Consider the following 26,500-nt stretch of genomic DNA (forward strand, 5'->3'; position numbering starts at 1 on the left):
CCTGTACTAAAATACAAAAGAAGAAGAAGAAGAAGAAGAAGAAGAAGAAGAAGAAGAAGAAGAAGAAGAAGAAGAAGAAGAAGAAGAAGAAGCAGCAGCAGCAGCAGCAGCAGCAGCAGCAGCAGCAGCAGCAGCAGCAGCAACATCTACATACTTCCATTAACTTCTAAGAGTTACTAAGAGGTTATAAAAAGTTCTCAGAGAGGTGGAAGGCCATTTCTGCTGCAGAGAAAGGAAAATCTGAAGACATGGCAAAGGCAGACAAGGCTCGTTACGAAAGAAAAATGAAAACTTATATTCCCCCTAATGAAGAAACAAAAAAAGAAGTTCAAGGATCCAAATGTATCCAGGAGGCCTCCTTTGCCTTCTTGTTCTGTTCTATCACCCAAAAATCAAAGGAGAATATCCTGGCCTCTCCATTGGTGATGTCACAAAGAAACTTGGAGAAATGTGGAATAACATTGCAGCAGATGACAAACAGCCATCTGAGAAGGCTGCCGAGCTGAAGGAAAAGTATGAACAGGACAAGGCTGCCTACCAGGCTAAAGGAAAACCTGACACAGCAAGAGGGAGTAGTCAAGGCTGGAAAAAAGCAAAAAAGAGAATGAGCAGGATGAAGATGATGAATTAGTAGGTTCTGATGCAGTTTTTTCTTGTCTATAAAGCATTTAACCCCCCTGTACATAACTCACTGCTTTTGAAAAAAAAAAAAAAATTGAAATGTAAGGCTGTGTAAGATTTTTTAAACTCTACCTTGTCTTTTGTATAGTTAACACACTACTGAATATGTATTTAGATAGCCCTGTCCTGTGGCATTTTCAACAGCCACAAACCTTGCCTGGTACAGCATAGGGGTTGGCAATTGGCATGGAAATTTAAAGCAGGTTCTTGTTGGTGCACAGCGCAAATCAGTCATTAAGGGAACAGTAATTTTTCATCTTCAGTTGTCTCTGACGCAACTTATACAAAAATAACTGTTCTGTTAACTGAATACCACTCTATAATTGCAAAATAAAAAAAAAAGTTGCAACTTTTGTTGACATTCTGAATGCTTCTAATTACAATTTTTTATTATTGAAAAAGTGAGGTCTAAAACAATTACATCAAGTTCTACAGCTAAAACTATTATACACTATCAGTGATTGTAACAATATCTTCAGAATGATTAATAATGATTACAGATTATTGAAAGCTGTTTTAACATGCTCCATCCAGCTTGTATCACTGGTGGTACATGCATGATTGTCCTACTGGGTGGCACAAGGTGATACAAGTCACCTGATGGGACAGTCATGCATGTGCCACCAATGGTTCAGTCATCCGGCAGCAAGACATACAAATTATGGCTCTATCATGAATGTACTGAGCCAATGAATTTTAAACCCATAATACACAAAACAAAGTGAAGAAAAAAACAAAGTACTGTGCTAAATCAAACTGACTGACTTCACAGTAACAGATCTTAACTCTCCATTTCAACCTCATATACACATGTTCTCACATAAACATCTGAACCTAATGCTGGCAGACCATCTCAAGCAGGTTGATAAAAACCATGATCTTTGTGGAGTCAGACCTAAGTACAAATCTTGCTTTCATATGTCTTCAGTTACATCATTTCTCAAGAACTTATTTTTCTCATTTCCAAAATGATAGCATTTCCTAGGAGAATTAAAAAATCAGGCAATACATGTAAATTTCCTAGAACAGTACTTATTATACTCAACCACTAATGAACTTAAAATTACAATCAAATGAGCATGCATAATGGCAATTAAGTGATACTTGTCAAATTTTATCACATAAGAAAAAAGCAAGTAGCAACAAAAATGTGTTGACTGGAAGTCTTGGGAAATTACAGGCTGGCTCAAACATACAAATGTCCCAACAAATTTCATTTTATGATATTCTAATAATCAAAATTAGCGGTCAGGACCAGAGAGCTAGCTCAGCAGCCTAAATACCTGCCTGGCAAGCACAAGGACCCATTTCAATCCCTGGTAGTGCATGCCACACAGGCCCCACCCCCAAGCGCGTGAGCTGGCCACCAAAACTAGGAATGGTGGTGCACGCCTGTAATCTCAGCACACAGAAGGCTCAAAACAGGAGGATCGGGGCCAGGGAGATGGCTCAGTGGAATAAGCATTTCCCTGGCAAACGCAATGGCCTGAGTTCAATCCCTGGTTCCACAAAAAAAAAAAAAAACAAAAAAAACAGGAGGATCACTAGAAGCCCAAGCTGTGTAGTGAAACTTTGTATCAAATACATAAATTAAAAATAAAATTGCGTTCAAAAACTAAAGTCGGCTTTCTGTTTTGTGCTGCTCTGTGTTGGAACCAGCTGAACATGGATTGAAACCTCCAGTAACTGTGAGCTGAATAAACCTTTCCTTCCTTCAAAAAAAAAAAAAAAAAAAACAAAAACTAAAGTCACTGACTTGTGACATTAAGGTAGAGTAAAACTCAAACAACCAGAAACTAATCATGTCTCACACCAAATAAAGTCCGACTGTAATCAGATGATTAACTTGCTATTTTGAAGCAGTAATACAACATTGGAAACAAGTTTAGACACAAATAATTTGATTTAAAGTTATCTACAAAAGGCTTCTAGAAATGTCCACAGTAAGAATATGCATCTGTTCCCATTAGCAGTTGTCTGAAATATGAATACTGCTAATGGCTAATTTACCAATAATAAGAGAACTACAAATATATATTAGCAGCTCATGTTTGCTTGGAAAGTGTTCATATAAAAAAATTAATGAATAATAAACATTTCAGCTTAAAACACAATGAAAATATACTGTCCAACATAAACTCTTTACTAAATTAACTCCACCTAGGATACTTTTTAAGTCAAACACACTTTCTATCACAAAAATGTTGCTTCGACTATGTTCTGCATTCTCAGTAAAAGACTTCAATTTAAAAAAAAATGTATTTAGTACAGGGTCTACAGGGTCTTACTGCACAGATCAGACTCATAGTGATCCTCCTGTTTTCACCCTCCCAAGCACTGGGATTACAGGCATCACCAAGCCCAGTCTTAATCCTGTCTCAGGATTAAACCCAGTCTTAAACCTGTCTCAGTGCACCCTGAGGGCAGGGCCAGCACGGCATTGGGATCAAACCCCAATCCCTGAGTCTAAGGAGGCACTTTAGTCTGCTGAGCTATCTGACCAGTCCTGAGAATTCTATTAAAACAAGTATGTATATACAGTACTACAGAAGATCCAATAATAAAAAGAGAACAGAGCAATTCATGTTTCAAAACAAAATCCTTTGGAAGCAGACTTTTTTATACTGGATATAGAGCTTTCTTTGAAACTCTGACACTAAATTACCACCAAAAAAGTCTGGTGATCTTCCTTTTACAAATTAAAGTGTTTCCCTGTTCTTGAAATGTATGCACAATAAAAAGAATCAGGAAGGAAGAAAACACAAACTATTACAGGTGAGAGAACACAGGGCAAATATTTTAATACAGTGTCAATGGTTATATGTGGCTATTTTAAGAACTTAAGTGCCAGCTATCCCAAACTGCAATGTATTGTTAAGTGCTAGATTTTGATTATACAATAGGTAATGCTTTCTCATCACAAATTTTTATATTATTTATATGTTTAAAGTAGTAATTCTGGATATTTCACTTAAAGTTGAAATTAATTTCACTTATATTTCAAATTCTTATCCTTGCTACTAGAAAACTGGACTCTATACACATGCATTAATTTGTAAAGGAAAGCACACTTCTAAATCATAGCATCTAAATATATGACCTTATAGGATTTTCTTTGTATTCACTCCTAAATTTTTAAAAAATATACAAAAGAGGTTGTATGAGTTGATAGGTACCTATTCATGTAAATAATGCATTTCCTGTCACTCTTCCATATATACTCATACAATTCTTAAGAAGCTTGACTAACATGACAATACAGCAAGTAATATACAGCAAATATTAAAAATGTATATAATACTTGAAAATGGACATGAAGATGATTATGTTGTTACCAATGACCTTGTGCTGCTACTGTGCAGCCAACAAATAATGTGGATTTCAATTAAAACAAATTCATTCCAACAGGAACTGGTACACTGTCTTAGTGTAGATCTGCCCTCAACACCTCATTGTTCAAAAGCTATGGCTTTTAGATAGTGACAGATCAAACAGGCATTGTTCTCATCAGTGGATTCATACACTGTGAGTTCAGCAGAGAAGAGTGCTGTTAGGAAGTAAGAACTGTTTAGAGGTGAGTCACATGACTTAGAAGATGTGCCTCCCTCTCCAGCTCCTCCTTTTTCTCTCTTCTTCCAGAATGCCATGAAGTGAGCAGCTTTCCTTTTCCACAGGTCTTTTCACAAAGCCATTCCTGCATTTGAGCCTGCCAACTACAGAACCTTCTGAATCTGTAACCCAAAATAAACTGTTCCTCCTTTAAATTATGGGTGTCAGATATTTTATTCCAACAGTGAGAAAATGACTAAGACAGATTGGTATTAAACGTGTGACTGCTGCCCTAATTATACATGACCGTGTGCTTTAGAAGCCTTTGCAACTGGTTTGCAACAGCAGTCTAGAAAGGTTTGGAGATAGCAGCTACAGAAGCACTAGCATGAAATGAGCCAGACTTGATGGGAGATGCTGGTCAAAGTTCAGAAGACCGGAATGCTCTTAGAAATGCAGACAGTAATGATCAGGTTCAGAAAGTGTCAGCTGGGAATAAGGGATATACTGGCATAAAGGCCACACATTACACTCTAGCAAAAAAATTCCTCTACATTTTTGTTCATGTCTTGAGACTGCAAGAGTCTGAGATTATCTTCAGACTAATGTGGCGAAGAAAACTTCAGGCCAATGTTCAACCTGTGGCGTAAGTACTGCTAGCAGGTTTTTAGCAAGATTTGTACTGAGAATCAAGAGATTTACACTGAAAATCAAGAGTTAAAACTCCACTTAAAAAGTTTTAACTTTTGTCAAAAAAAAAAAAAAAAATGGTGTGGGAGCAAAGATCCTACAAAGCTAGAGCATAGGAGAACAAGGTTGCTGGAAGATTAGCATTAAAAATCCAATTATTTTGCATGGGGACAGTAGCAAAGATGCCTTGAGAGCATCTTAAGAAATAGCAAGAGTACAACCTTCACTGTTTCAGGAGTATAGAGGGTAAAGGTAAACTCTTTGGAAAGACTGCTTTGAAAAGAAAACCTAAGGACACTTAGAAAAGCAGCCTAGATTTTTTCTCCAGGATTTTAATCCCACCAGTCAGCCACTCAGGCATGCAGAAGTTTCTGTAGCCATGATCCAATAGGGGTTGGCTCCTACTAGTAGCAGAACTTAACAAAGATGCTGATTTTATAGGCATACAGAATGCAAATGTTATGGAGTCATGAAAGCTTTCGTTTATGTTTTGGAAAAGGACTTGGGAGGTCAGGCAGTACGTCCAACAGGGCAATGAGGACATCTATTGAGAATAAAGCCAAAAATGCAGTAAACACACAGGAAGTTGAAGCTCAGAATGTGGACTGTTCACTAAGGACATATGGAGTTAGCAAAGCCACCACCCCAAGGTAGAAGGCTGGAGGGCTGTAACCAGTAATGCCATAGGGGCATGGCTGCCCAGGCCTAACGGAAGCTCCCATCTAGCTACAGCATGCCCTTGATGTTGGACATGGAATTACAGGAATTAATGTTTGCTCTGCTGGATTTCAGTCTTGCTTTGGTCCTATTTCTCCTTTCTGAAGTGGGATTATTCATGCTGTGCTATCGTATGTCAGCAGTACTTAACTTTCTTTTTGATTTTTACAAACTATAGTCTGCTCTGAGTCTCAAAGCAGACTCTGGACTTAGGACTTGTTAGTAATGTTGGAACTTTCAAGACATAGGCAACTTTTAGGGATGAACTAAAAACATTTAGCATAAAGAAATGCACATGAGTCTTCTGGTGGTCAGAGGGAAAATGTTACAGTTTAGATCTGCGATAGTCTCCGAAGTCTTCTATGTTTGAACAGTGATCATAGGGGTACCATACTGAATATGCTAAACGTGCTGTTAGTAGGTAGGGCATGGTTGGAGGCAGGTTACAGGGGACATGACCTGGAAGGGTATACCTCCATTCTGTGCCTTCGTCCCCAGCACATTCCTGAATACCACTGCATGAGCAGCCTTCCTCCACATAAGGCACTTCCACTAGGACCTTTCTGCATTTGACCCTACCAAGCACAGATTGAAACTTTGAGCCTAAATAAACCTCTCCTCTTTTTACGTTGAGGATGTCAAGTGCTTCTGTCCCTGCAAAGAGGAAAGTGACAAAAACAACAGACCAAATAGAAGTCAATCCAACCTCACAAACTTCAATAGCCAACAAACACTAGGTCTGAAAGGCCACATACATTTCCAGCTAACAACAACTATGATGACATACTTCCTGGAACTGGAGACATGAAAGCCCTTCAATCCATATGCCACAAGTGGAAAATTATAACCTCTTAGTAAACTTCCACTGTTAAAGCACAGGGAGAAGGATAAATACACATTTTATATTCACCAAATATTTAACAGTGAGGACAGCATTATTTTATTAAAGCATCAAATAATAAAAATTTCAATCTTGTCATTTATACATGAAAACATAACCAATTTGAAAGGTGATTTGTATACAGGTTGTCATCGTGCCCCAATCATCCATTTGTCAGTTATCAATGTCTCTTTAACCACCACAGCTGAAGTCACAGGTAATTTGTTACCTTCTAAATTCCGATTTCTCTTTCCAATTTCTATAGCCCTAACACTGACACTGTCCTTACCTTCACCTTTAAGAGGGCTCATCCGGGCACTTCAGATCTATAATTTCTTTCTCTCACTTTTGCATACCTTTCTCTCTTGTGCTTGAGCAAATCTACTTACAGGTGCTGTCAACTCACCCTGCCTCTAAATTTTCTTTTGTTTTAATTACACTTCTTATTCCTTCACTTTACACTTTCCCCGTGGAGAGCAGAGGAAATTTTTAGATTCTAGGAGACAAGACAAATATGTTTCCTTCCCTGGTGACTGAATTTTTTAAACTCTACTTTTAAAATGTAAACTGTCAACTTTTTGGACACTACATTGGTATTTGTCTCCTGTCCTTGAAAAGATGATATATTTTATCTCTTTTCATTTCATCACACTAGTTTGCATTACATATTTCAAAATCATATAATTTTATAGATTGAAAGGAACTGTGGTCTCCAAGGTAAAAATTTCTGCAGGATTTTTCTTAAGAGCTGCTTCCTAACTTTGAACAGGTTTTTGAAACAGTCCAAGTACAGTTTTCCACTGGTGTTTCTGATTTTTTTAAGCACTTGCACAAATTCATATCTTTCATCTAAATGAATACTAGTATTATTGAGTTACTTCTTTATGCATACTATACAATCTTTGTAAAGTTGACACTTGTCCTATATTCAAAAGTTTTGTTCCTTAAAAGCACAAGAGTTCTTGCACTGGGGACTGGAATACCAATCATTTCCTTTATGATTTGCTTATCAATTGAAAATTACTTATTCTCCACAGTCCATTCCTGGTCCCCACACTGCACAGCCCCAGCAGGCCCCACATACTATATTTTGCAGTACACACAGTAGCACCTAGTGTTGTAGAAAATGAATGTTTTTGAAACCAACTAGCAACATGTGTGCTCATTTTCCAACAGCCTACTAGAGTTTGATTATAAAAAGTTATGAATAAAAATTTTCTTAGATCACTACTCAATTATCTGAATTTAATAAATAATCTTAACCTAATGTTTTGAAAAGATATTCAATAGCCTTTTTTTTTTTTAATTTTAGGAAAGGTCTACAGGGTGTTCTGGGTCTCACTACTAGACTGGACTCCTAGTGACCATCTGTTTACAGCCTCCCAAGAGCTGGGATTACAGGCACCATGCCCGGTCTCTACTGCCATCTCAGCACACCCCGGGCACAGGGCCAGCAGGACAGGTCTGGGGACTGAACGCCTGGCCTCTGCGCCTGCTTGCAGGTGCTTTAATCCGCTATTTGGTGGCCCTTCAATAGACTTTTAAAGATGTTTTTCAATAATATACTGAGTCTCAACCTGAACATCTAGTCAATTGAACTTTAGGCCACATTAGTTCATCACGTGTCCAAAAGAAGACTGAAAAAGGCATCAGCTGAACACAAAGGTCTGTCATTAGAGAAGCAATTATTGTACAATATACTTTATTCTGTTCCACTAATCCTTGCTATTTGCATAACAGAATCACTTTTAAACATAACTTCAAATAACTGCTTTTAATGTTTTTCAACATGTTCCTTCATCAAATAACTTTTTCTATACTTCTGCTATTTACCATATAGGTGTTACATCAGGTATATAGTATCTAAATATAATGGAGAACAAATGAAATAGAAGTATTAATTTCTGGGAGGCAAAAGAGACAACAATTTGCACCAGCTTTCACAGATAACAACTGTGAAGCTGTGAGTTGAACTCACATTTGCCAACTCCATAGTCCCTCTCTGAATCGTGTGGATAATATCACCAAGAAGGTTCTTTTTTTTTTCCTTTGGGGGAAGGGCATGTGTTAACTTTTTTCTTTCTCAGTGTCTTTTCTTTTCACCTTCTAGATTATAGTCATTATGTAACCATATGGGGCATCTTAAGTCTTTTTCCCCTAGTAATTTATAAGGGCTATTCATAAGTATTTTCAATATGTAAAATATTGGCTTTTTTGTTAAAAGTAAACATAAAAGAGGAATTTAATTCTACAATTACACTATGAGCCAGTTAAAAATACACCAAATTGGGGCAGGGAGATTGCTCAATAGAATAAGCGCTCGCTTGGCAAGCAGGAGTTCAATCCCCGGTTCTGGGGGGGCGGGGGAGGACCCCACAAATGATGCCCAAAATTTCTGTTTGTTATGAAAGTTAAAACCACATCACATACCAGGGAAGCAGTAATTTTTTAAGAATTGTCTTTTTAGGGGAAACCACTCACTCAGGGCCCCCCTTCTGTCCCTCAGACAGAAGCTTTCTTTCCCTCAATAACTTTATCTACTCATTTAAAAAAAAAAACAAAAACAAAAAAACAAAAAACACCTTTTTAAATATAGTGAAGATGTAAGCAAACTGAAACTTTTTTTTTTTTTTTTTCCTGGAACCAGGGATTGAACTCAGGCCCTTGCACTTGCCAGGGAAGCATTTATTCTACTGAGCCATCTCCCCGGCAAAAGTTCAGAAGGATTTTTTTTTTGGGGGGATGGGGGGGCTGGCTCAGGATACCTTAAATAAGTGCAGGTCTGGTAAGGCATGAGGATCTGGGGATCAAACCACAGTATCCTGAGGCTGACTGCCTTCATTTAAGCAGGTGCTTAAAACAACTGAGCTAATGGGCAGGCCCCAAAACAAAAACTGTTATACACTGTTAGTGAGAAATTCAAATTGTGCAACCTTTGTGACAAGGAGTTCAGTGATTCTTCACAAAGTAGAGAAATAACCATGACATGTAATTCCACCCCTAGGAATGTGCCCCAAAGAAATCAAAAGATATTTATGCAAATGCTTGTGCACAAAGGTTCACAGTAGTACTATTCACAATAGCCCAAAGGTAGAAGCAACCTAAATAACAAAATTTGATGGATACAAAATACCATAATACACACTTTGGGTATTGCAGAGTTTGCCACTCTTGGGAGTCTTCTAACAAATTCCTGTGTGGAAAGAGATTACCATCTTAAATAAATTCTACTTGTTTTACAATTTTAATACCTTGTTTATCAATGAGATTAAATATCTGTCATTCAGTAGTGCTTGTATGTTTTGTTTTGTTTTTTTTTACGGAACCAGGGATTGAACTCAGGCCCTTGCACTTGTCAGGGAAGTGCTTATTCTACTGAGCCATCTCTCTGGAGATTTAAACCATATTTGCCTCAAAATATTCTTAAGGTGGTTTTTGATCTCTTATTGGTTAAAGTAACACTTTCAAGTGTAAGACATCTGAAAATTTATGAAAAAAAGCAACAAATACATATGCCACAAACTCAAGAAAGCTGCTCTATAATATTCTAATTCCTGTTTTCATATTAATCATCCTGTGTTAATTATCTGAAGGGACTACTGTTGGAGGTTTTCACTTTTTTAATATAAAAACATACTAATGAGACTTGGGGATAACTGGTACTTTGAGCTCACTCTTCTTCTAAAGTTGCATTTACTAAATTCTAATTTACTTGTTATATAAATTCTAAGCTGCTACCAAGTTCTGTTTTTCAGCTCTTCACACTAAAATTTCATGGTCTCATTATTATCAAACACACCCAGCTTCAATGTTCTAGTAAACGCCTCCCACACACACTATCAATGTATTTCTGTATTACGATACAAGAAGCATATAGAGGAGAATCTTAGGTTAACAAAGAGTTCTTAAAATCAAGTTAAGAAATATGATCTTAATTGTTTCTCTAGCTTCACAAAGGATAAACAGCAGTCTGCTGTCTGCTCCAGCCTTTTCCCTACTATCCCTATTCTAACCAAGACTAAGCTTAGGAGAAAATTTTTCAAAGAATCATTTCAGAGCTACTTATACTTAAGTCCTTAGATGTGTTGTATGCAATGCCCATTCTTGGGCCAACCTTGGCCTATTAAACCATAATCTCTCCTTCGGGTAATTGCTGACCACAAGAATCTCTTGATTCACCTAGTCCAACCAGAGTGCCACCCTTTTGCAACATGAGAATAAGGCAATACTATAATTTATCAGACAACTTGGGGTATTTCTTTTTTTGGGTTTTTTTTTTTTTTTTTTTTTTTTTTTGGTTTTTTGGCAGAAGCAGGGATTGAACTCAGGCCCTTGAGTTGCTAAGGCAAGTGCTTATTCTACTAAGCTATCTCCCCAGTCCCTGAAGGGTATTTCTGAAAGTAAAAAAAAAATAATAATAATAATATTTACGCCAAGACAATAAATAAATGTAAAGCCAGTATTTATAGTCAAAGAAAGGTTGCTTGGTACTAATTTCAGAATTTCTTTCAATTAAGTTTTAAGAAAATTGTTTCCCTATTTAGTGCAAATGCATAGTACTAAAAACTGGAAATATAAAGGATGTAAGCTCTGTACCCAGTCCTGGTGCTTAAGTCTATTACAAAAGCAAACATGATAGTTAATCAAGTAATATCAAAACCTCTCATGAGACATGTAAGGAATGATATCACTACAAGATATAGGATTGAAACAGCTCATAAGGTAAACAAAGCTGTAAAACCTACAAAAACTCAAGATATACTCACATTACCCTGAGGGTAAAAGAGTGACTTCTGCTAGAGCATATGGCTTTCATATATAACAAAAGCTAAAAATAAAGGTCAAACAAAAATTTCATGGATCTAACATTCTTAGCAAATTCATAATCAAAAAGCAGCTGTGATACAATGTGAACACTTCTGAGATAGGAAAGAATAAAAGACATAAGAATGAACTAAACTTGGTGGTGCACATCTATAATCCCACCAACTGGGACACTGGGGCAGGAGTAAGAGTTCCAGCAACTGTCTGAGGTACACAGTCTGACCTTTTCTCAAAAAACAAAACAAAAAAAAAAAGACCAATAAATAAGAAAATAGCTGGAAAAGTTGCTCTGTACAAAGGCCCTGGATTCAATACCCAATAAAGGAAAAATGAAGATGTAAAAATGAATGGATATAAGGAAACACTAAATACTAAAATAAACTGAAAAGCTAGACACAAGAAATGTCAGAAAAGTTAGAACTAGAGACATAAAGTGAGCACTCAAAACAAAGAACAATCCACACAAAATATTGATCACTAAGATTACCAAACAACCTTTCTAAAATAAAATGGGTGAGGAAAACCAGATAATAAAATGATGAAAGAAATACGAAGCAGAAAAGTAGAGCACTAACTACACAAACACATTTATCTCAATAAACTAAAAATAAACGGAAAGTTATCTAATGGACTAGAGAAAATGAGACAAAGTGAGTGGCAAAAAAATTAAGGAAACACTAAAGATAAGAAATAAGCATGTGAGGCAATGACCTAACAGAAAACCTCTATTAAGAACATGAGTTTCCAGTAAATAAAACAGAATTCACTAAGAATAAAAATATAAAAAAGAATTCACAAGAGAAGGAAGGAGTGCAAGAAGTACAGCCACATGTACATGCTGAATCTCATGCATAAAAGCTAAGATTACTACTAGATCTCAGCGTGGAGGGCATAAAAAGTAATATGCTGGAGGAAAAAAGTATCTTAATGTTTCTACATAATGATTATATATGCAAGAAAAATACAAATGTGGTCATGACAGACTATTATAAATCATTATACATTATATTGAAACAACGCTATACAAAGGTGGCTTATTACAGCAGTATGGCCTACTATTACTACACTATAGAATCTAGGTTAGTAATCTGCAAGTGGAAATGATAAAGACTTGTAAAAACTGGGAGTGTACAACAAAAGGAGGACCTTACTCACACGGAGTGAGCAGGGTCCAAGGATATTCAGTATCTTTCTAGGCAAAGCACAATACAGCTCCAAATGCCTAAGATGAACCAATGAAAACCACCACAAAAAGGTCACTTGTTGTATACATTAAGAAAACAAGAGAATTTTAAATTTTAAGTTTTGTAACAAATTAATGTGTTAAAGATCTACATTCTACTTTAACTATTGCCTCAGTTTAATTCAAAACATGAGATCCTTGTTCCAATGAAGGTATTATAGTTACGCTAAGATTTAATTTTCTCTCTACAACTGACAAAGGAATGCTAGAAGAATATCCTGTTTACAAAATAGCTTCAAGCTGGGCATGGTGGCTCACATTTGTAATCCCGGCACTCAAGAGGCTGAGGCAGGAAGACCTCTGTGAGTTTAAGGCCATCCTGGGCTACACAGGGAGTTCAAAGCCAGTTTGAACTATGTAAGAAAACCCTGTTTCAAAAAAACATGCACCCCCGCCCCCTGCCACAAAAAAGAAAAATAGCTTCAACAAATATTTAGTCTTCAAAATAATACATAGGCCAATGGTTAGACTGAACATATGTATTTGCATTATTCTGCCACCAAATATACCCAAGCAATTTTTATTAATCTAAACTTTCCCAAGGCAAAGCAATTTAACTTGAAGTGTACTTAAAATTAAGAAGTTCTTTGAGGACAATAGTGGCAATATAGGGATGGTGAGAAAGCTCAGCAGTCTAAAGTGGCTGTTTAGTCAAGCACAGGGACAGCAGTTTGGAACAACATGACATGATGTGCGGTGCCGTGCCATGCCCCCAGGGCAGGCTGAGCCGGCACAAAAATAAACAAGCAGACAAATAAAAACAGTAGCAATATAATGAAGTTCTGCAAACAACAAAATAAGTTAGTACTGAAAAAGCCAAAACATGAACTAAAGATACCAAAACAGGATACTAGAAAACCAATTCATTAGTTTTCAGAAGGATAAAGAGGAAGAAAAGGAGTTGAAAAAGTGGGTAAACAATGATGGAAAAATGATGCCCGGATCCTGCCTATGCCCTGTAACTTCCGCGGAGGACTGCGGGTTCAACAGAAAGTGAAGGTAAGGGCTTCTTAAAGGTATACTCCAAAGACCACTTACCATCACAAAAAGCCAAGCCTTAGATGTCTTCCCAACAAAAAAGGACAAGATCACCTATGAAGCAGTTTTTGTTAAAAGAAAGTAACAGAAAATTCAGGCTGATGTGATCAAGCCCCTTGACCTAACTCCCAAATTTGTAAAAAATGCAAGGATAATGAAAGATATTAAACTACATCATAGGACCAAGAGATGAAGAGAAGGGAGAAAAGAAAGTAAAAATTAAGATGTATTATATACATATACCAACTCCCCAATTAACATAAGTGCAAGCTACAAACATGTACTAATAACAGCTACAAAAATACAAAGCCTTGTGGGAAAAATTTAACTGTACAATAACTCAAAAGGCACCCTAATTCAAGCCAGTAAATAAACTACAAAACTTTTTAAAAAAGAAACAGGCATAACTTCCTTTAAGACATAAAAGTCACATCTGGGGCTGGAGAGATGGCTCAGTGGTCTAAAGCACCTATTTGGAACAAGCTTGGAAAAGCACAGGGACCGCGGTTCGATCCCCCAGCACCACATGCCAGCCAGCCGCGCCCCCTGGTGGGCTGAGCTGGCCACACACACACACACACACACTAAATAAATGTTAAAAAAAAAAATTAAAAAAAAAAAGACATAAAAGTCACATCAACCAGTCACAATGCATCTATTTTACTTGGATTCTGACTCAAGTTAAGTTTGGGAGGAGACAAGACATTCATGAGACATTTTAAATTGAACAATGACTAAATTACCACTGTAAAATCTTCTGGTGTGTTAATGACACTATGGGTGAGCTAAAAAGAATCTTTTATCTTTTGAAAATATATACTGAACCATCTTCATCTTTAAAAATATAGATGAAGTAATACTGAGATCTGCTCCAAGGTAACATAGAAGAGTAAAACGGGTATGGGTGCATGGGTGAAGCAAGATCAGAAAGGACGGTTTGCACATGAATCAAGGCTAAGAAATTCTTTTACCCTAGTCTATTTTCTCCTGTGTTTCAAGTCTTTCGTAACAGAAAGATTGCTGAAAAATTGGGAAACCTGGGAAAGAGGAAAAAGTGATAATTTCAAACATACTTATTTTAAGTTTAAAAAGAAAGTCTGGTAAGATAGCTCAGTGGACTAAAACATCTGCATAGGCAAGCTTAAGCAAGCCCAGGGACTGGGGTTTGATCCCTAGCACCACATGCCATGTCAGCCCTGCCCCTAGGGTGGGCTGAGTAGGCCAGAATCCGGGAGTGGACACCTGTAATCCCAGCACTGAGGAGGCTGAAAGCAGAAAGATCACTATGAGTGCAAGCTGCGTAGTGAGACTCTGCAACAACCACATACATTAAAAAAAGAAAAATGTAACAAATGTAACAAAATGTCTTTTAAGGTTTTCTTTGGCAGAGATTCTGAGAATAAAATGAAGGAAAACTGAGGTTATACTACTTAAAACTGCCATTTTATTCAATATAGATGATACGCCTATAATCTGGGGTTTAAATATTTAAATTCAAGATTTTACCTCTTTTACATAACAGGTAAATTTACTACTGTAGAAGCATATATATATTCCAATAAATAACCAATACCCTTAGAAACTAGAATGAAGGAAAACTAAAATCAAAAAGCCAGCATCTATGGTGCCCCCTGTATTTTGTTGTCACTAGCACTTAGATTGAGGCAACTACATTGCAAGGCACACATTTTTCTATTGAGAAAGCAATAGAAAGCCATAAGAAATATGTAGCCACAATCTTCTAAGATCCATTCTCTTAGGGATTGTGAATAAATGGATTCTTGACCTACTAAAATTTAATGGGAAAAAAATGATCTATTTGTAAAGAACCTATAAGATTTTTTATGACAAAACTAACTACAAATAATCACCCTCAAAAAGTCAAAGGATGGTGTTTATAAATACTGAGCTACATGAATGTAAAGGGAGGATCATCATGATGATTTATGAGTAAAGGAAAGTAAAATAAAAAGGTAACAAAATTCATGTTTCCCTAGGCCTTTCAAAAGAGCTGTACTCCCAAATGCAATACTAGAGATGTCTTGATATTCCTCTAGACAAGCTTACACACAATAACGAGGTATATTTTTTCTGGGACAACGAAGGAGCAAAGAAACTTCAGTGGCTTGTCTTCTTATTTTCTTAATGGTGTTATTTGAACTACAGAAGTGTTTTTTGTTTTGTTTTGTTTTGGTGGATTGAACTCAGGCCCTTGGCAAGCGCTTATTCTACTAAGACATCTCCCCAGTCTGCAAAGAAACTTTGGAAGGCATTACTAGTCAGAATCTCTCCAACACAGGCAGCCTAATATATCTGACACAATGAATGAGCCCTGCAATATTCTATTTTTTTTCAAAGCTTTGTTTGTTGCAAATAATCATAGAATCAAAACCACAATAAACACTGAGGACTAAAGAAAAGGACTCAGATTTTTGACAATAACCCTAGGAATCTGATCCTCAATCAGTACTTACTATTACGTCCAAAACACATGCCATAAAAAAGCTTGTGCTGTTTACCTATGCATCTCTATAATACATACCAATGACATGTTAAAAAGAGAAAAATCTCAATACTGTAGAATTTAATTTTAGTACTACATTAAGACAAGATGCAAGGCACACATTTGATTCATGAAATTCTTTAGTTTCACCAATCTAAAATGAACTATATAAACTTGGCAGGTAACCACTGGATTTATTTTACCAATACAGCTCCTCTTAAGACTTATTATAAAAAAACCAATCCGCATAATATCTAGGAGTAATTTTTGTATAAACTCACACATTTATGAAAAAACAGTATTTAAATAACTGTGAAACTGAAAACAAAATTAAGAGGAATCTCATGTCAAACCAACATTCTATATCAAATCTGGTACCAAAATTAAAAGATTAACACAAGCACATGTTGCAAATATATCTTTTAAAAATCCCCTAAAATCCTATGAGACTCTAGCTTTCCCTCATAAAGCATAAAAATTTGTATCTACAGAGTTTTTTTTTTCCAAATTCAAAACCATTCATAAAAATGGGCTGTTTCACAATAACCCAGAGAAAAAACTAGAGGTACATTTTAAGTACTCCATTACCTACAAGAACCCCACCACACACAATGAAAACACAATAAGGCAGAATAAAGATTTACTTTTTCCATTATGATCATCTACAGTCTTTTACCTCTCACCGTTCCTTATAAGAGGACAGCTGGAGGTTGGGCAATACTGCCTATAAAGAAACTACTTCCGAGGGAGGAAAAAAAAAGGGTTGGCACCCTCCAGCTAAAGAAGGAAACTCACGTCTTTCCCCAACTCCCCATAACACCTCTGCCAGATGGTAAAACTCTACATAAAAAGTATATTTGATCCTTTGAGAGATAAGCAAACCAATGAGACATACTTACAGTACACATGTACTACAGATCCATAAACAACTCTAAATGATTTTTTACCAGGTTTTTCAAGCAGTACTACATAAAATCAAAAATGCTTCCTTCCCTCTCTAAAGTAAAGCTCGATCTGTGCCCTAGATCTATAAATGTATGGCATTTATAACATCAGCTAAATTTCTCAGTTACTCTGAGAATTATTTTGAAATCCAAATAAAAATAAATGTGTTGGGATTTAAACAAAATATTGTATTAATAGGTTATTGGACTGAAGAACCTAATACCATGCCAAACTGGTACACAGTTACTTCCTTTCACTCTCAAAGTGAGTGAAAGTCACCTATTCATGGAAGTATACATCCCTTCTGGCAGAAAAATTGATTTCTCACTGAACGCACATATATTCTTTCCTCGCATTTTTCAGGCACCTTGTAGCTAGTGAAGGCTGTATGACTAATTCATGCCATATTTCCAGACCAAAGCGCTTAAATTTGGTTCATGGCCTGCCAACTCTCTTGCCTGGACACATGTTCCAAGTGAGAATGCTACAAGGTACGAGAAGCAACAAAAAATATATCTGTATATACTGAACTGCTAATTCTTCTGGTTTTGTTTATAATCACAATATACCTAACAGAATTTAAATTCTTCTTTTATATCCGAATTGCACTTAGTGCTGCAAAACTACATACATATATACATACATACGTACAAATGGCCAAGTCTTCTGTTTAAGTACTAAGGAGTATTTTTTGTGTAAATCTGTGCATGCATCATACATACAATGATGAAAAGACAATACTTTCAAAGCAAAGAGGAAAAGAAACCCAACATACACAGAATTTAAAAGAAATGGACACTTATAGTTTCCTATTTGGAGAAAAGTATTCTAAAACCAAGATGCTAAAACTTTCTTATTTAAAACTTAAAAAGCAAAACAATGATCCAAAGTAACAACTGAGAGAAGTATAGGTGAATGTATTCAGCAGGCATGGTGAATGAACAAAAAAAGTCAAAAGCAAACTTCCCAAAAATTCAAGAGATGAAGTATAGAAGCAAGTATCTATAGCAGTTCCTCAAACTTAACACTAATGACATTTCTGTTCAGATACTTTTTTTTTTTTTGTCAAGAGAATCTGTCCTACGCATTGGAGGCTACTCAGCAGCATCCCACCCTTGAACTCACTAAAGGTAGAGGCTCAGTTTTCAAAAGCAAAATTATCTCCAGGTACTGTCAACTGTCCTCCAGGCAGGAAGAGTGAGGGGTGAAACAAATGGCCCCAGTTAGGAACCACAGGTCCAGGATCAAAAGAAAAGATTAAAAATTTGAAATTTCAACTTGTAGATTCCAATAAAATGAACAAGAATGAAAAGAAAAGGAAAAACTGCCTATCTATAATATGCAAGTGGCTTTGTGCTTTTTTCTCACACCAGTAGAGAAGAGAATGAAGATCAACTTCTCCCTTCTCAATCCGAATGCCCTGATACTCCAAGACTTGATGATTCTTCTGATAACTAAACAAAATCCATCTATTATTACAGCAACACATTCAAAAAAAGACTCCTACAAAAAGGAACAGGCAGCATGTAGCTGTAAAATACCCAACTTTTAAAAGCTCACAGTTTTCACCTATTTTCCACAAAATAAATGAACACAGAAAATGCCCAATAAAATGTGATGTTGTTCTCAATAAACCATTCCTTCAGATAATGTTTTTCATGACAATAGTACTGATTCTTTCCGTTACACTAGTAAATACAAGAGAAATAACCAGGATTATTGTGATTTTTACCTTCCTTTAAAAGCAAATAAATATGGTAGCTAAATTATCTTTGAATAGATATTAAATATTGCAATTATAAAAAAAATGTATGGTTAATAAATTTTCTCCAATCCAAAGGCATTGTTCAGCCTGGTATTCAAAGGTGTGTTTAGATAACCAATAAAGTATATCACTCTAAGTCTGAGTTTTACAAATACTGATGTAATTCCACTCTCAATAAAATCACAAATTCTTATAATGGAGTATTTAAAAAGGTAAAACATAACTACCTTCATGTCTAAAGTTTTTCTCATACTTCACTGGGCAGTCACAGCATTCTTCACTCATTAGATAACATTACCTTACACATTTTTTATAAAGAGGTATTATATTTGCTCATCTACATCTTCTGTTTCTAGGCTAATGTTAGGTTCCAAGGAACCTCTTTTACTAACCATAAAAACATACTGCTTGATATGCACTGAACAATTAGATGACGAATTAAGATGAAGCTGTTCCTATAGTCGAATGTTAGTGCACTGAAGAAAATGTCAATAGTGAGAGCAAGAAATTGCCCTTCTGCTTTTATCTTGCTCTGGGCATTTCACTGGTCCAAATTAAACTATAGCATTACAAAACTGTAATTCTTTCACTCCTCATGATTATAGTATGGGAAAGGATGATCACTGTAATACTCATTTTGCAACTGAGGAAGCGAGCTGAAAGACCAAAAAGATCCCCAACTTTTGTAAAGTAACATGCACATCTCTGAACCTCAAGACAGGCTTGGTGCAGTAACAGGGCTTCTCAAACCTGTTGCTGTATGAAACATAAGGAAAGGAAGTTGTTTAAACCCAGATTCTGACTTCTGGTCCTTCAGTTAGAGAGGCATCACTGTGCATGTGAACTGCTCCTGTCTGATACAAATGCTGCTGTCTGTGGATCCCCTAAGTAGGCAAGTTCTAGCCGACCCAAGAAAATGGCGAAAAGTACCAGCAACCCTCACATGGAGGGAGTGCATCTCAAACAATCAGGCTTATGAACAAGGTAAGCATGTAAGGTTCTGAGTTCGACCCCTGGTCCAAAAAATAAAAAAGAAAAGAAAAAGAAAAAAGGGGCCGGGGAGATAAGCTCAGCAGCTTAAACGCTTGCCTGACAAGTATTATGTTCCTAAGTTGGACCCCATGTCCAAAAAAAGAAAAAACAAGTTATGACTTGCCAACTTCTCATTTAGACACTGCTTTTTTTTTTGTTTGTTTGTTTTTGTCTTTGTTTTTGTTTTGGACACAGGGTCTTGTTGTATACATCAGGTTGCCTTGAACTACAGCCAAGGCTGGCCTCAAACTTCCAGTGATCCGACCTCAGCCTCCTGGATTATAGGCATGCACCACCACACCTGGTTACTTTTTAAGAAGGTAAGTTAACAACATTTAGAAGTATTACAGTACCTGCTTTCAGGTTTTACTACTCAACATGTTAATACTATTAAAATTGTAACACCTACTCTGGATAAGGTCTTCTACACATCCCAAAAGTTATCTACACATACCACTACCGACTTCAACACATATTCAATATAAACACATTAAGGAATATATTTGGAAGTTCATTAGTGATCTTTCATACACGAAAAGAATTAAGAGATTAAGAAATCTATCACCTTTCTAAACTTGCTCTTTGTACAAGAGATAACTATAAAAGAACAAAGTAATCAAATGTCTCTCAGTCACTTTCGCTAAAACCTAGAAAATGTCCATAATACAAATTCCCTTCATTTCTACTGATGTACAGTACCTATTATTTATATCTTACAGCATAGTACACATAGCATAAATTGCAACCAATAAAATTAGAATTATATCCATACAATTAAGACACACTGGCCCATGACCCACCAATACTTACAACCTGAAATGCTATCAAATCATTGGAAATAATAACTTTATCAACTATTTAACTACGAGGAAAAACAAACCTATAAAGTATAATAAAACAAGACTATTTAATTCAATCACATCTATCCTAAAATTACCCTTAGTGTATATAAATATTCCATCTAACTATGTAACTAGAGAAATTTTAATTAAAATGAAAGAAGAGATGTAAGGTCAGGCATAATGTCATATGCTTGTAATGCCAGCACTTAGGAGGTTGTGGCACGGCTGCCCCAAATTGGAGCAACAACTACACTACACTATATAGGTAAACTCAAAACACACGCATGTGTACATAAACACACAAAGACCAGGGAATTTAAGAGAAATTTTTGGCTTGCTAAGTTTGTCTGATTTCAGTCAATTTTTCCCTGAATGTACACAGACACATTTTCTACTTCTTCCTTGAGAAGAATTAAATCTGTCATATATCTTGACAGGCTTATAAAAATCATATACAAAGGCATAATGCAATTTTGATTAAATAACCACACATGAAAATCAAAAATATTAGGTTTCACAGATCACAGGCAATATGAATTCACATATTCTAAATGGACCTATAAATGTGGAATCCTATTTTTTAATTGCAGCACAAACTGATAAATGTTAACCAACAGCAATAAAATTAAATTCTCATTTATATCTCTATCAAGAAGAAAACACTGCAATTTGCATAGAACTAAGATGAAGGCAAAAATTACAACACAAATTTGGGCTTACCTGTTGAAATTCTAAAATGCTTTGACTAAACACTCAATATTCCAAATTTCTCTCTAAGACTAGGACTAGACTTTCTACTGAACAAAGTATTTAAAGACATGAAAGGAGTTACATACAAGAAATCCTTCCCCAAAAATAATTTTTAAAAACCTTCTAATATCCTACAAAAACTTTTGTTTTCTTTAATTACTTGTACATAACTATCAAGAAAGCCAAATATTGAAGAATACTGAAAGATGTCATCTTCAACAGCTGACAGTCACCAAACCTTGTGACAAAAAAAAAACCAAGATGAATGCTCCATATTTTTGTGGATCAGCAAACTCAAGATGTTACTATTACACTACACTAGATCACTATTAAGCATAATACAGACTTAAACACAATCTGGTATATAAAAAGAATATACAAGCAAAATTTTCCATTTCATAGAAAGATTCCACTCCCTCTAAAGGAATCCTCAGTGACCTTGTGGAAACACTCCTGGGTTAAACATTCAAAGCAGATTACTTCAGCAACTACACCACCAGGCTATTGCTCAAAGGGCATTCAACACGTCTTCTGAACTCTCAAGAGTTTTGGCTTGTACACGGGCAGTTTGTGCTATTGCAGAAAATCAACAGAAACCTTTAAAGATGTTTGACCTTCCATGCAATTTTAAAGCATCTAAGAGTTTTGAACTGATAGATCTTTTACATCTTTTATAATGGGAAATATCAGAATACACACTGGAAGTTAAGTAATTCTTGCAGAGAACAAATTTAACCTGACCTCTTCAAATGGCTACAGATTTGACACATCATTTAAAATGCTGGAAAGAAACACTTTTTTACTTGCTAAAGCAGCACCATTCAACAAAAATATAACACAAGCCATATACGTAATTAAATGTTCTAACTTCACTGAAATGGTAAAAGTGAAATTTGCACATTTAATACATCCAAAATATTATTTCAACATGTAACAAAATATTAAATTTCTGTTGTTTTTATTGTACTAGGTTTTCAAAATCCCATGTGTATTTCACACTTTTAGCACATCTCATTTTAGACTATTCATAAGAGAAGCAGTAAACAGCCAGATGTGACCACTGGCTACATTACTGGACAGCACAGCTCTTAATACTTTTGAGATCTGAGGGATCAGTACACGTTTATAATTAGTTCACATTCCCGTCTCCTTTTCTTAATTCAAATGGTTCTGACTACAGCTACAAGCAAAACTGTTAATTCACTGAATAAATCAGGATCAGGTCAACTTATCTGAGGATCTGGCTAACATACAAAATAAAAAGCAAATGTAATACACCCTATTACATGTCAAGTAGACTTTAGAAAAGAATTTGATCAACATAACCAAACACAATTTATAGCAAAACTACAGGCTGGACAGTAAAACATTCATTACAAACCATAACACTGCCTTAATTCTAGCAGCCAGTCTCAATCTTGACCATGTCTCTCTATACAACTTACAATACTGCTCTCTAAATCTGATGAATTTTATAAGCCAGTTACTGCTTAAAACTAAGCAGAGTACTATGTAAGATGAAATGAAGAACTAACAGTTAAGGAAAAAATTATCAGCTCTCCACTTATAATGCACTTTATGCCAACCAATAATCTTACTCTGAGTTCTAAATGAAATTCTTTCCACAACTCCAATTCATTTACTGCTTACTAAGAACTTTCCCAAATAACGAGGACATTTGCTTGAAACGTAAACAATTCCAACAATACATTCTGTAGAAAACAATTAAAACCATTAGCTTAACACATAAAACTTGGCCTTAAGGCAAGTTACTGAATAAATCAAACAGAAACAACTATACTCTTATTTACTGCATTTACATTTTGTAACACCACATTTAGCAACTTCTCAATTTGGAAGGTCAGTTCAGACTACACATGAGCAGTAACTTTAAGGCTTAAGATTTTCAGAAGTTTCTGCAATATAGTTGTGAATAAACATGCCCTACAGCACTGCAACAGAAAAATCAGCTTCATTCAAGCTAATCTCACTAACAAGCTATAATTAGTATATTCCTAAATCCACAATGTATGACAAACGCTAAACAGTATCTTTCTCCCCATTTTATTTAATTTATCTAGTCAGTTTACCTTTAATGGAACTACAAAGCTGTAAGGAAGCAAATGTAGCTCGGTTCTTACTGCACACATATCCAAGGACAACACATTAATCTCCTGATATTTTTCTACAATTTGAAATCCAAACAAAATGTGTTTCTTACCTGCAGTTAGGAGGAGGATCGAGGGTTATTTCGGCTAGCTCCTTCTGAATTCTGTTAGTGAAATGAGAACAGACAAAAAGGATTTGAGATAGTCTACAGAACAACCAGGGAATTACACTGCCCTCTACCACCATGCAGTTAAATGCAAGGCTGGCTTTGCCTTCAGTAATGCTAACATGGCTGCTTCCTCTTTGTTCTCAGAGGCATAACCCAAATCCCTTAACAGAAACTTTGCAGCTTTTTTTCTCACTTGCTACTGTAAATAAGTAAGTCATTTACACCTGATTTGAAAAACCGTCCTCCACTACTACTCAATAAAGGTTATAAAATCTATTTTAAAACACTTTTTACCAAAGAAATTCTCTTTTCAAGCTTATATGCAAATGAGACAAAAAGGGAGGAGGGAAAGCCCTAGAATTTTGACAATGACTTCAAGTCACTTTTACTATGGTAAAAATTAACAAGCTGCTGCAAGAGCACATCAGTCATTTAAACACTGTTTTCTATCTAAAAAAAAAAAGTTTTAAATTCACAAATATCTTTACCAATGAAAAACTTTCAAAGCCTAGTTTGGCATTCTTATTTAACTGTTACTGTTCGCTCTGATCTTAGGCATGGCATTTAATAAGTCTGCAGAGAAATAGAATAAGATATCTAGATAGATAGATGTCCATTCCTGAGTTAAGGGGAAAAAAATTCTTTTGCTTTCTTCAAACTTAAGATGCTTTCAAAACTTAACACGTGTTTAATATGTTCTTCCATAGGATTACTACAAATTGAGAGGAATTTTAAATATTTCAAAGACTGCTGTTATTCAGTAAGCACTACCAAGTTACTAGTCCTTGGGTAACAGTACAATAATAGTGAAAATTGGAAAAATAACATTTCTGCCACACTAGAAAATGCAATTCTTGATCAGTTTTTATATTTCCATATTCTTTTACTTACAATGAATGAAAATCAAAATGTCAATACTGGGTAATGCTAACAGAAACATTTTATATATAACTGCTACAAATCCATTAGATACTTATGGAATTGCAGTGACAGAATCTTTTTTTGCATCTCAGAAAATGAGCCAACAGGACACAAATGGATCTTTCACTTAAACGCAACAAAATGTTTCTCCTGCTGAGTATTAACATCATGTGAAGCATACCCACAAGTTTGCTAGTCAAGAGGCACAAGGACAATGAAAGTTTTTAACTGCAAAGTGATACCTAAAATTGTAAATGGCTACTTTTCAGTTCTATTTATCCTCACAAGGAGGGATAACCTTAACTACAAAAAGTTCTGTGACAAAGGTTTGTGCAACTATAGGCAGATTTAAAACCACTTTAAATCTGCTTTCAAATAACACTAACATGTGCCATTTCCAAATTTTCTAGCAATGAAGTCACACTCATCACTCTATTTGGAGAAGAGAGGCACTGCTGATCTCTAGAAGTGTCCATTTCACCCAGGAAGAGTTATGACTCCCAAAAGGAAACATCCAATGGACCATCTGATTTGGTTTCACCACATTTTCCTTGCAGACTCCTGACACAAATCTGTCAGATCGTCAGTCCAAACTCTCCTTGAAAACAGGCTTCCTGAAGTTACCAAAGTACTGAGTGAGTTTGCTTTATGAGTCTAATTCTAGTGAGGTCACTTGTATGTTACTTAAGGAATGACAGCTCATTCAAATACATATAAAATTGATCCTGAAGTATTTTTGAACTGTTGCCACTGATGTAAATAAACCAACACAAATGTCCAATTGTTTGGAAAGCAACCTGTCCCACGTGTTTAGATCTCCTTTAAACATTACCTTTTAGCACTAGTGGATAACTTAGCAGTGGTTTTGCTAGAGAGTTTGGTGTTCTTCTTTTGCTGGGTGGCAGGTTTTCTTTCTTCTTGCTCTTCAGGCTCTGGAGCGGCGGGGTCTCGCTGGTCCGCATCTGAACTACCACTGCTGGTGCTGGGGCTCTCATCATCCGACCTCTGCCTATCACTGGACATCGTGGTGAACTTATCTCTCAGAAAACTTTTAAAAGAGAAAAAGGGGGCGGTGAGAAATGCTATATCTAAGAAATTAACCAACAGCATTTTCCTCTTGACATTCATCTAAAAATCGCATCTTAATGACAAGGCTTCGAAAGTGTTCCCATTTATCTCTGGGCACTGCAAGGCTGCAAGGAGGTGATGAGCCTTACTACACACAACAGGGTTCGGGGATTTACCCAACTCAAGTTAGAAAACCCACTCACATTTTTTTTTTTCCACCCCTATCAATTGTCTACTTTCTCAGAAGGAATGAAACAGATTTGCCATGAACTTAAGCAAGGACCATTAATAACATATGACACACTGTAAATAAGAGATCTCCCTGAAAAACGCTTAAAAGTCACTAATAACGTCTAAATATTTACAGACTGACATTGGTCCGAGCTACCAAATTCCCCATCGGAGAGGAAAACATACCCTGTTAATCGCCCATATGCTTATTTAGGGTGGCGATTCCTCCTCTCTGCACGTAAAAGCCTTTTAAAAACAACATTTAGATTTTTAATGTTTTTAATAAAAAAACCAACTAGCAAGCAAGCTGCCCGAGCCGTCCGTGTCCACGGCCAGCGGCGAAGATTCACCCGGCCACGACCGAGCTGCCACCCGGGGAAAAGCAAAATCCAAACTGCACCTTCTGCAAAGCTCCCAATGCCACCCAGGTTCCTCGCTCAACGTTCACACCACAGACCGACATTTTGTCCAAAATAACGCAAACGGTGGGGTCCAAAAAATAAAATAAAATAAAATAAAAAATAAATAAATAAATAAAGCCCG

The 26,500-nt window shown here is 36.0% G+C and overlaps 1 protein-coding gene across 2 annotated transcripts in view; it reads right to left on the reverse strand.

Moving 5' to 3' along the window:
* Positions 1–26,489, reverse strand: part of Ube2e3 (ubiquitin conjugating enzyme E2 E3) — a 102,399-nt gene extending 75,910 nt beyond the window's left edge. Inside the window, exons 1-4 of one of the 2 annotated variants that reach the window (XM_023712407.1) lie at positions 26,358–26,489; positions 26,144–26,203; positions 25,491–25,706; positions 23,681–23,731 (exon numbers count right to left, since the gene is read on the reverse strand). In XM_023712407.1, coding sequence (XP_023568175.1) covers positions 23,681–23,731; positions 25,491–25,681 — 242 coding nt within the window. In that variant the 5' untranslated portion in view covers positions 25,682–25,706; positions 26,144–26,203; positions 26,358–26,489. The remainder of the gene's footprint in view (positions 1–23,680; positions 23,732–25,490; positions 25,707–26,143; positions 26,204–26,357) is intronic. The other variant, XM_004628645.2, reaches the window with a different exon arrangement.
* Positions 26,490–26,500: the final 11 nt, after the last annotated feature.

This window comes from Octodon degus, unplaced genomic scaffold (genome assembly GCF_000260255.1).
Source record: "Octodon degus isolate 3935 unplaced genomic scaffold, OctDeg1.0 scaffold00025, whole genome shotgun sequence".
In the NCBI taxonomy this organism is placed as follows: domain Eukaryota; kingdom Metazoa; phylum Chordata; class Mammalia; order Rodentia; family Octodontidae; genus Octodon; species Octodon degus.